The 13067-nt window shown below is 28.0% G+C and overlaps 1 protein-coding gene across 1 annotated transcript; it reads right to left on the reverse strand.

The window, feature by feature from the left end:
• Positions 1–500: 500 nt before the first annotated feature.
• Positions 501–12856, reverse strand: LOC132917435 (heme transporter FLVCR2-like). Its single transcript, XM_060978173.1, has 7 exons — positions 12447–12856; positions 9473–9697; positions 5591–5732; positions 5235–5455; positions 5074–5177; positions 3123–3236; positions 501–1140 (listed from the first exon to the last, which is right to left on the reverse strand). The coding sequence occupies exons 1-7, from the start codon at positions 12732–12734 to the stop codon at positions 843–845; spliced, it is 1392 nt and encodes a 463-aa protein (XP_060834156.1). The 5' UTR covers positions 12735–12856; the 3' UTR covers positions 501–842.
• Positions 12857–13067: the final 211 nt, after the last annotated feature.

Consider the following 13067-nt stretch of genomic DNA (forward strand, 5'->3'; position numbering starts at 1 on the left):
TTTCTAAATTTTAATAATTATCAATAATTATTATAGTAAGATACTACTTATATTTTATTACATAATTAGGTACACTTAAATTAGTTACTATTACATATGATATAGGTAGGTAATATATAATAGCATAGTATTAGTATAAACCTATACTTGTAGAATAATATGTGTATCTATTGACCTATTGTGTAACATTTAAAATCAATAGCCGTGTTAGTAAACTATTCAGATTTGTATATAAATACTATACAAATAATATTATAAGTATTATTTGATTTCTAAAACACCTAGTTTTATTTTTTCAACTAAAAAAAAATCTTAACCCTCTGATCGGGTTATCCAAAACATGTTTGAAGATTAAAAACGTTAACAATTCGAAGAATTTCAGTAATTTTTGGATTTAGAGGTCGTACAAACGAGTAGTGTGTAGGACGATAAAGAGTGAAGGGAAGGGAGCAACCGAAAATGAAACGATACCTATAGTGCCACGGATAGTGGATACCAGCTTTGTATAAAATAATATATTTATTGATTTAAACATCGACGTTTGTATTCTATATATTATAATATAATATCTGCTCGATGAATTCGGTGCAGGAAACCGTGATGGTTGTCCGCGATCGCGAGCACGTTTGTATGCACATGTTTATTTGTCATAAATTTATAACAATAATATATCATATATGTACACAGTATTATAATATATAATAATAAAATAATTAAAAATAAATAGAATACATCAATAAATTGAACCGGTAACAATAGAAGAAACAACGGAGACCGTAATAAATAAATATTTTACGTATGATATAATAATATATACCTAATATAATAAAACATTAAATTATTCAAAGTCCAAATCCCAATTTTTGTTTGTCTTCGATCGCTTTGTGTGCGGCCTGCCTCTTCAGGTCAGTCGGTATGAATATGGTCAACAAGAACCCGAACGTCAGTAATCCGACGATCATCATGTTGGCCGCCAAATCGCCCATGGTGCTGAACACCCAGCTATAAATCGATGTCAGGATGAATCCAATCAGTTGAGTACCTCCGTTCAATAGGCCGCTGGACGTGCCTTCGGGAATTGGGTACGTCAACTCGATGGCCAACTCGTACCCAACGGGTAGATATCCAGTCATAAACAACCTATATATCGTGAACGGTCAAAAATGTTATACTTATATTTACATTGTACAATGTACGTACTTAGGTAGGTATATATATATTATATTATAGAAAGATTTGATTTTATATAGGTAATAGTAAAATTGTCATTTATAATATGATTTTAAACGGATAGTCTAATGTTTTGCACTTTTAAACTTACAAGTGGGGTTTGTATTTAAAGACAATATAAACAATAGAAAAAGCGTTTAAAATGTGAAAAAGGCAAAATAATCATTTAATATTATATAAAAAAGCAATTAAAAAATGTACTAACAAATTTAATATGCTTCCGCAAAATGAACTAATTTGTATAAAAAAGTTTAAGCGTATATTTAAATAAACTGCCTTCGGAAACCATTGACAGTTTCGACTTTTTATTTTTATTTTCTATTTTTATTCATAGAAAATTATCTTTTGACGTTAATCGAATTTATTGGTACGTATTTTATACATAATTTTTGATATAAAATATAATTTTTTAAATCATCATCGATTGCTGTTTCTCTAATTAAAATCATGATGATTTTTTTGATATTTTCCTATTCTTAATCTAAACGATAATATAAAAAATATGGTAAAAACTAAAAGAACTAAACCGTGTTTGACGAATGTGGCCTAATAAGCAATTTTAAATCTACGGCCTAACCACCAAGAACACATTTTAATCTATAAGTAGTGTAGGTACTTTGATAAATGCTAAATTAACTTTGTTGAATACATTTACAGCAATAATAAAGGAAATTTTAAGCATATTTTGACGTATACTAAACAAGCTTTTATCAATTTGTATCAAAAATATGTATAAAACTATTAAAAAAAAAAACAAAAACAGGATTTATAGGAAAATAAAAGCAAAATTAATGTTACATTGGAAATTAAATGAAATACATTTTTATTTAAGACTTGTTTTTTATCATTGTTAAAAAAGAAAGAAAATAAATCATTTCCCTTTGAATCCGAACCCTACTTATAAGTAGTGATGTTATGAGCTTTGGTTATTGAAGATGAACAGACATATTCAAATTTTAAATCAAACCTAAATGTCCTTAACTATAAAACTTATAAAATTCTAAAAACCATAAAAAATATTATGAACATAAAATGATGGAAAATATACAATTATATTGAATTTTTGATTTTGTTACAGGTAGTTCTAACTTCAATCAAACGTTTAGATGTATCATTTTAATAAATTTTAAATAAGAGTATAAAATATTAAGTTAAATGCTACATCAAAATCCATGAGACCACGTGGTGTTTATCACGACGGTAATACCACTGAGTAATATACCATGAAACAATGTTATAATGTTTTATACTTGTAGCTATTTCCTATCGTACAAATTAAAATACGTATAGATAAGACCTCATACATGCTTTGGACCGAATTCCTTACCTATTAACAAACGAATGAATGAACATTAATAATAATTCAATAATATTACTATATAACATTCAAACATTTGAACAATCACATTTACATGGTTTACCTAGCTATTGATTAATATTTATTTCTGGTATCAGATACCTTTGCTCCATAAAGCAATATTAAAAAATAAATAAATAATTTTAACTTAATATTGTTAAGTAGATACTTCCATACTCATTTTAAGAAGAAAAATTATACCAATGTTTCAATTTTTAGTATTCTCCGAAAACAATTTTGCTCTTTAGCATTAAATATCATATTTTATTATTTTTTTTTAATGATACGCATTATTTTGTATTTTTATAAAAACACCATAACCCAATCAAATATAATACATATTACTTATTAAAATAGATATTAGATAATATTTTAATTGAAAAATAAAAACTTGCAGGGAAGTTCTGATCACTATATCACTCTCTGATATGTCATATGTGTCACCTATGACACGATAATATTTTTACTGTTGTACTTGATTGTTTAAGATACAACACAATCATAGCGAAATATTATCTTTGGCATCCAAACTCACCCTAATAATGAAGCCGTAATGTATATTATCCAAATAGATTGACCATGTGACAGACTGAACGTATAGATCAACATAGAGATCAAAGTACTGCCATAAACCACCAGGGTCGTCTCTCTGTAAACACGAATCGTAGATTAAAATGTTTTATTTTTTAGTTATTATATAGAGTTAAAATATACTGCGCAATTAATAAAATGTAAAGGTAACATCTATGTTGGATTAGCGATGTTAAGATGAGGTATGCAGTGTGCGCTAGATAATATCTATATAAGACATATTATGTCAATTATGCCAGATATACTATGGCGCCAAACATCTATAAATAAAAACCACAAAAGTCAAAGATAAGAGATTTAAAAAAGAATATTACATTGAATATATTATTGTTTTACTTATAGGTTACTTAGGTGAACATTTTAATAAGTCGTTTGAGTGATTATTTGACAAATATTTATCGCAAAAATGTAAAATATTCTTTAATTCGTTGATGTGTGAGAAGTATACATAATTGCTCACGAGTTACTGATAAATACATATTTAATTATAGCTTTTGTTTATATTTGAGTAAATAAAATATTTTAAAATACAATTGTTATGATAGTTTATATTAACGATAATTTATTAATATTAAATTAAAAAGGTACCAATCAAATATCAATGCGAGTACATCGATTTATTTAATTTATTCTGTTAATCGTTTGAGTAACAGTTGAATATATTGAAATTGGTCTGTCTTCTTAAATAAAATCTGTGAAAATTGAATAATGATATAATAATATAGACATGTATTATAGTACCTATAGGACATAGGTACAATATAAAAGTATACTATGGGTACTGGGGTACTCTTCAAAAAAATAATCATGGTTATTAAAAATTAAAAAATATAAATTAATGGTACCTTTACTATTATTTCATAGTTAAAATTTTAAAAATATTACGCAAAGAACTTTGAATTAAATTTTCATTTTGTAAGTAAAAATGTACAATAAGTAATTTTACGTTTTAAATTTTGAATATTATTTAGTTTATGTAACACAAAACCGATATATTCAAAACAGATTAAATGTTATTCAATTTAAAGGTACAAGATAAAAGTGGCAATAATAAGTGCTTATTAAAAATATGTGATAATAATAGGTAAGTACTTTAAGATTATGAGTGAAGTGAAGAATGTAAATTGTAATGTATTGGTTTTACAATGATATTTTTTTTTGTGTCTTTTTTGAGTAGTGACTACTTAAGAAATTTATTTTTATTATTATTATTATAAATTTATTATAACTATATAACACTATTATTTATTATTTTTTATTATTAATACATTTTACATTATTACAATGTATTAAATTCAATTTTTTTTTCAAATTTATCACTTACCTGTTTGTACATATCACTTACCATCAGTGGCGGTGATCTAATGAATATATTATATATTATATATGTTTTAGGATAATGTAGACCAACATTTAATGTTGAAATTAATCTTCTATCAACATCAAACAGATAACCAGGTGAAAAAATAGAAGAGTAAATTAATTTAATAAAATTACTAATTAATTTATATAGTTTTGATTTTATATAATTATTAAAAAACCATGCAATTTATGTATAATAAGTTTTCTATTGCTTGTTAAAACGAGTTCTTTTTAAGCATTATTTATTATTCAAAGGCGGTCGTTATACAATTATAAATAATTAATTATAATAACTAATTATTTTTAATATTTTGATTTCTCAGGAGTTGTTGATTTTTAATGATAAATTATCATGACGTGAGGTTAGGACATGTACACTGTACAGAGGTTAATTTATGATTAAATGTTATCGAGTAATTATTATACTAGGTACCTACATAATATTATTAATTGTAAATATTATAGTCTTAGAATACGATATAAATATGTTAGATAAAATGTTACCTATATTAGTTTATATAATAAGTACTTACTTATAGAGATGTGTTTTATCTAGAATGTAGCCACATATAATCGAACCGCCTAGGCCACATAACACTAACGTGAGGCCAATTCGTCCAACATCTTCTTCGTGACCCTTAAATCAAATAATAAATGCATCATATGATTTGTTTTTTAATTTTAGTTTACTTACCGGAAAATAGAGTAAAATGAATTGGTTGAGCAAAGTTGATATAGCAAAAAACGCACCAACATTAATACCATACGATATAAGTAATAAAATGTAACCATTGTTTTTTAACAATTCTTTAACCGAGCTCATGAATACGTCTTGTAATATTGCTGGGTCGTCTCTTTTTTTCCTTTGTACAACTTGGGCATTACTTGGTGCTATTTGTGGTTCGGCTTGTATGACTGAATAATATAACGATTGTATCAGGCGTAAGACAATATCAATAAATTATTCAATTTGAAAACGTTTACTCAACAATAGTCAATAATTATTTTTTTTTAGTTTTAAATTCACACATATCAGTGTATAATACTTACTCCAAATAACTAAAAAGAATACTACAGTATTCAAAATAGCGAAAGATATAAACATTTTCCATAAATCATATCCTATTTCATCTAAGTTATCGCTATCCTGCACTATCATTGGTGGAATTAGGAATCCTAGAGCTGCTCCTAGCTAAAAAAAAAATATGGAATAGATTAAATTCTGACCAATAAGTTTAGTTACTTAGTTATTATTATATTATAAAACTATATATACACACAAGTTGTAGGTAGTTTATAATATTACCTACATTATATTTTATTTATATTAAAACTTGTATGTACCTAAATAGCTTTCAAATAGCTGAATTACATACATAGAAATAACAATAATTGTTAATTAATTAATGTTCGTCTATACATACAGTTTTATCAAATTTCAATTTCAAATGTGTTTAAAAGGAAAATGTACGTATGGATTTCCAGTATATTTTGTGAACGGCAGTAAGAACAATATATGATTAAATTATATAAATACATTTGTAATATTGTATATTTTTCATATTTTCCATCATATACATAAATGAGCAAATTACAAAGAATCTCGAATTAAATTTTACTTATACAAAAAAAAATGTCATCACACATAAATCGAAAAAAAAAATAGCTGTACATTTAAAATTTCTATAAAATATAGCACAAAAATAATCAGAATATTTTGTGAAAAATCTTTATTGTTATTTATTTTTGAATGATAACAATAAAACTAAATATGGTTTTGCGTTAAATTTTTTTTTCACCCCTGTTCACTTTGAAATAAACTTACGCACGAGTAATTGTTGTTTAATTAAACATATCTATTATATATTAATCAATAATGTAATAAAAACTTTTAAAAGTTGATTTTTTATTGGTTGTTCTTTTACGCGCGATTTACAAGATTTGAACCTATAGTCGGTTTAATGATGAATATAAATAAATCAAAGGTCTATGAGATCAACTTTAACTTATCCATAGAAAAGTTGAAATCTTATGTCATATAAAAATTAATATGCTACAGGTATAAATAAATAAAACAGTTAAAAAATATTTTGAATTTCTTTAATTTAATGATATTTTCATATTATAATTCTAAGTCGATGACAAAATTAAATATTAATAGGCAACCACACATGCATTTAATACAAATGTATTGCTTTTCACATTTTATGGTTTTGTTATTGATATACGGTAGTGCGGCTTAGGTGCTCCTATTATAGCTATGTGGACCCATTTCTATAAACTGTCCCCCTATTCATGGCTTAATATAAATGGACCTAATTTAACCAGATATACATTACCGTTACGAGGGCAATGTCGTTAACACAAATTATGGATATTGGTAACATCCTGTCAAAGGTTCCTTTATACAAATATAACTACATAATGGTACTGGAAGATAATGTAGTAAAGTCAAGAAATAATGTAAGTAGCAAATGGTACCTTTACTTTCAATTTGTTATAATTTGTAGTGTAATTAATCAAATATTTACTAGATTAGATAAACAGGATGTTATTTTGCTTGTGCTCGCTCGCAGCATAATATTTGTGTACATGTCAAAGGTCTACAATAACAGAGTAACTAAATATTTTATCTTTATTTCATTGAATTTTTATACTCTGTAATACATATTAATTAAAAATAAATAACCTAGACGATTAAATTACACGCGTGTTATAATTATAAAGAAGTATAATTAGTTAATTTAAATCAAGAAAGGTTACTAATTAGTTACTAATTTTATTTAGCCATTTGAATGACAACGGATAATTCATTTTTTTCACAATCTACGAATATAATTCTCATTTGAATAATTGATAAATAACTTATTTTTATAATATGGAATTTTTTAAGTAAACAATCAATTAAATTGAAATGCAATTTATATTCAATTAAAAAAAGTTGGATCACTGGTCCATTGATTTGTAAACTATACAAAAGCAAGAACTACTAGATAGGTACTAGTTTTAGTTGTTGAAATGTTGAATTAAAATTAAAATAATTAGCTTGACAAAATTAAAATCGAGACCATCAGAAATTTTGGATCTAGTAAGTTCTATAAATTTAAAATTAAATTAAATTATTTATTATTTAATATATTATATGAATGTTTTTTTAAAATTAATTTAATATAATAGGAATAAAATAAAAATGTATCATCGTTTACAGTGATTCTTCATTGAATTCGAATTTAACGTATCCATTACGGTAAACTTTTGTAAAAACTGTTTATTGTTTGATTTGCATATCACAGACACTTTGTACGGTAAAAATAATTTGATAATAATTGATAGCGGACACTTGTTTTGTACGTAAAAATAAGCCAGGAAAACTTTTTTACAAGATGAGATAAGATTAAATTGTTCAAAACTTTATCCTATAAATATTACTATTTATACATGACTTGAAATTGATAGTGAATATTTCAAAAATACACAAAGCCTGTACATAGCACAAAAATAAAACTATTACAAAACTTAGTGCATACTCAAGTTTATATGATTCACAGTTTTATTGTTCACACAAACTCATCATTTTTAAAAACCAATAATTTTAAGTATTTATAATATGTATATATATATATATTATTATCTTATGATATTAATAACTATTTATTTATTTCTGTTAGAAATCTACAATAACACTATATGGTTACCTATCTACTTAAATGTGTAATAATAAATTATGTAAAATGCATTTATTTTTTTCTACCTGAAAACTAAAAAACTTAAAATAGTATAAATTGACCGCTACGTTGATTGTTGTGTTACTACCTATAATAATACAATATGTCTGAGGTTTTCATTTTTTCTATGTGATCGTACTGCAGTGTCCTACAAGGCTACAACCATCCATTACAGTGACCTACTCAATGAAGAGGTACACTCGATATTTATAACTACACAGCAGTACAACTTCCCCGACTTTTTTTATGAACAGATAGAATATTTTTTATATTGTGAATGAAATTAATGATTTTTTTATTACTTGTCAAACTAAACTGAGCCAAATATTGCTTCACAACGTTATGAATAGTTCCGACTAAGTGGTGGTATTATAATTGTTGAAATTAACCATTATTGGTAATATTATTAATTATGACTTTAGATATATTTTGTATCCAATTCAAAGAATAGTGGACATTTTAAAAATAAAAAAAAATTAAGAAGTACATTTTTAAAATATAATTCTTGCAGGATAGGTATTGGTTATTATATACTATACTCAAAAATTTTATTTGTTGAATTATAGATTAATAATAAATATAAAATTAATTAATCTATGGCCTTGTCATTTTATCATGTAATATTATTTTGATATATTTCGTAGATATTTAGTCCGTTTATATGTAGAAAAGGTTATTGATCCCGACGAAATAATCGAATATTTATAGGTGTAATATTAATGGCACATTTTTGTTGAGCATACGAGGTAACTATGTGTCTATGTTATTTCCCATATAATTGTTATACGAATATAGTACCTACTTAATACAATACTTAATATTTATAGAGTGTGTGTTACTGTATTTTTCACCTTGTTTCTAAATATTATCAAGTTCACTAAAAACACGACGACCCATACCACCCTGTATTTATGAATATTTGACAAGTCAAGAGTGATTGATGTGCGGTACTGTAGTATGATTACACCACAACAACTACGACTATAAATATTTATCTAAGCTGTCAGTATTCTAAACTGTTTTTACCATTATTTGTTTAGTTTATAATAGAATTACCATCCATAATACTACGAAAAATAATATTCTTTATTATAAAATAAAATAATTTAGTTTTGAGTATCATACATTTTATACGTGGGTTTTTATTAATATAATAATGTATCTTACAAATGCATACCTGTCTCGAAAGAGATTAAGACACATTTACCTGGTTGCCGAAAACTCCTAAAGAACAAGCGGTGGAAACTTCGGTTGATCCAAACCAAACCGCTGCTAATCTGGAAGGTAAACTCAATATGAATGCTTGTGAACACGCCACCAAACCTTGTCCAAGCAGCGTTATCAAAAATCGACCTGGCACAGCAGAAAGAACTTTAATCCACGCGCCCAGACATGTGCCAGCGGCTCCCATCACCATCGTCACTTTGAGACCCTAAAATATAATTACAACTTACAAGCACATGTGTAACAATACAGTCTATTTGTATATATATAACATCCGTTTTAGGTTTATTTGTTATTGGAAAAACTATTTTATAACTTTGAAATACTTTCAATTTTTTAGATTTCTACTAAATATAATTTCTGGTGTAAAATACATAACCTAACAGCAAGTACCTAAGTGAAATTTGTATTGATTTTTGTCTTTTTGAACATTTAATGTATAATTAATATATTATAACAATATAAGTATTAAATATGAATCGAAATTGGAATTTAGAAACTTTTATATCCATAGGAATATAAGATTATTTAAATAATTACACAGCAATATAACAATAATATACTTAACTTAAATTATTTTTGAGCTGAAAATATACATATAAAGAAAACATTTATCAAACAATAGCTATAATTAAATTAGTGTTTGTAATTTAATAATTATATTGTGTAGTCAATTGATAATCCTGACAAAATTTAATTAATTCATTTAAAAAGTTTGTTTGTCCTTGTGCAATTTGGACTATAGTCTCATTTACATGATGGTACGTGCCACGAGCCACGTGTTATCACATAGTTTCTGATTCTATTTAATATGCGTTTTTCAATATTTTAATGTTTTTCTACGAATGCGACCATTAAAAAGGGTTTAAAGTCAAATATTTCCTACTAGAAAACGCACAACTATTAAACAATAATTATTTATTTTATTATAATAGTTGATATTTTGCATATTTGGAGGTTATTATATATATTAAGAATTATACTATATGGTACCATATTAGTATAAATTAACGATATTTTTCAAAATTTATGAATGTTTGTAACGAATAAATTGTCAAAAGTGTAAAAATTTAAATTTAAATTTACTGTTTAGGCATCAGTTATTAAATTTAAAGTTCAGTTTGAACGTAGCAAAAATAACTTTTTGACAGAGAAAGCTACTTTTATGTACGAGTATAATATAATATTATAATACATCATATCTAATATATAATTTAAAAAATCTTAGTTAAAATTAATAACGCTGGAACAATCTGTCAACCAGAAATTTTGGTCCAGTTCAATCAAAATATTAGGTACCTACTTAAAGCACTCAAATTTAATGCCATCTTTAACTGCATCTACTGTCCACCATGTACTTTATTATAAGCCACCGTCAAAAGACACAACGTAAAATTAAAATGTATCCTCACATGCAAAATCTCCAATATTTATATTACACAAGGGCGGATACAGTGGTCCTAAACGGGGGGGGGGGGGGCAATTTGTTAGTTATCAACTAAAAAAAGGTCATTATCTTAAACTTTGTTGGAATATATAATACTTTTTTGTGAACGGGGGGGGGGATTTCCTCCCTTGTATCCGCCCTCGAGACTACACTCCTATAAATACTAATACCAATCTCGACAATCAATCCAGAAACTGAGTCAGTTTTTATTTATACATCTAAGACTTTGAAAATATACTAACAAGGAAGATATATTAAAAATGTATACCGGACTCTTCAAAATCGAAAGTAATGTGGAAATCGCTATTGTAAATAATGAGGAAGTTATATATACAAGCTTAGACCAAAATTACACATAGCTATATTATATTGCCGTGTATGCTGAATCAACTGCTGTTATACAACTCTTTGAACATGTACTTCAAAATCGAGAAGATAACGTATCATCCTAAGCGACTCCTCGAGCACAATCACAAGTACTGCGGTTAACACGCATAAACCTAACGAGTAATAATGTAGTAAAGCAAATTATTCATCGTAATTACATCAAACGAGGCTTGATAACATTAATAATATCGCGGTACCATATGTTACTCGCCGATTAAAGGTATAGAAAAGGCCAAACTAGGTAGACACCAAGAATAAAGCAATCGGTACAGATGCACTGTCGTAGAAATATTACACTTATCATCTTTCACGATATTAAAATAATGTCAAAACTAAAATCCAAGTTATTAAACGAAATAAATCTCAATATACTCTTTACAAATACTACTATTCCCTATAACGACCATTCGCACGCGTGTTCTTCTGCGGGAGAATAACAGATATCACATACTTTACTCGCCCACTGCACGGATACACCTGCTATGTCTCGCGAAGAGCCTCCACTACAGAAGATATGTTGCCCACCATATACAACATACTCAGAAAACGTGAACATTTATGCCGTAGTATCGTGAATCAAGAGACATATCCAACGAATTATTCGAAAACATATTATTTGAAACACTGGAGTCGAACCTTCCAATTATTGCCAACTTACTCTTTAAACTGGAACTGAATAACCGATTAAGTAATTTAGTGTGAAGTACTGCAACGTTTACATTTATTTGTTTATTTTAAAAAATGTGTAATTTCCTATGGCGACGGTGTCGAGGGTTGTTCTAAAAATGATTATATTAATTATGTCACATCGCTCGGATCTGCCGGCTAATAAAATGTGTATAATTATTATATCAACGGGTTTTACGGGGCGCGTTTAATTGCAGATTCACCCTCTCCCCCCCCCCCCCACAAGGTCCAAAACCAACTTATGGGAGGGGGTGGAAACGTCGTCAGCGTGGTCTACGATCGCAATCGATCGTCAGATTTCTATCGACATACTATTGTACAATGACTGGTGCACTGTCGTAAGCACACGGACGGAAGTGTGACAAAGTTTCGGATTCCGGTGTTCAATAGTCGTCATCGACGGCTGCAGTATGTCAACGCAATACAACGCACTAACCAGTCGGTCAAGAATCCAGGACGCCGGTACGACCAGGGGCACGTACACGATCATGTATATGGTGGACGTGGTGTCTATGGCGAAGTTTGACACGCCGTAGAACTTCACCATGATGTTGGATATGATGCTGTACTGTATCCAGTGCACGGCGTTGGCCATGGAGTACAGCATGTACACGACCAGTATTATCCACCGGGCCTTGTACAGCCTCAGGTCGTCCAGCTGGAGGCTCGTCGGCCCCGGCCCCGGCTTATCAACTTTTTGCATAACCGAAGCGAAATCGGCCATCGCTGTACGTGCGTCTGACTGGATGCTCCGTCGTATCGCATCAATGCGAACGGGCACGGATAATATTCGCGACTGCGGCGGGATCGTCTCGCGATCGTGTCCGTATATAACCGTTTTAAACGGTCACAATCACGGTCGGTTATCGCAGTACCAATTTATAATCCACACACCGCGTGGAGGGGGGAGGGGATTCGGCTGATTTCATCTAACCGGACAAAAAAAAAAAAAATAAAAAATTCATTTGGGATGTATTAATAATAATTACAAGACCGATATTAGGTGCGGATATATCAAGTCACAAAATAAAACGTTCGTATATATATATACCTATAA

Source organism: Rhopalosiphum padi, chromosome 1, assembly GCF_020882245.1.
Source record: "Rhopalosiphum padi isolate XX-2018 chromosome 1, ASM2088224v1, whole genome shotgun sequence".
Taxonomy (NCBI): Eukaryota; Metazoa; Arthropoda; class Insecta; order Hemiptera; family Aphididae; genus Rhopalosiphum; species Rhopalosiphum padi.

Excerpts from the sequence above, each read along its gene's own strand:
- LOC132917435 (XM_060978173.1), bottom strand. The coding sequence starts at position 12,734 with ATGGCCGATTTCGCTTCGGTTATGCAAAAAGTTGATAAGCCGGGGCCG. Across the intron at positions 5,456-5,590 it reads ATTCTTTTTAGTTATTTGGA|TCATACAAGCCGAACCACAA; the intron begins GTAAGTATTATA and ends TATATTATTCAG. Across the intron at positions 3,237-5,073 it reads GATAAAACACATCTCTATAA|AGAGACGACCCTGGTGGTTT; the intron begins GTAAGTACTTAT and ends TCGTGTTTACAG.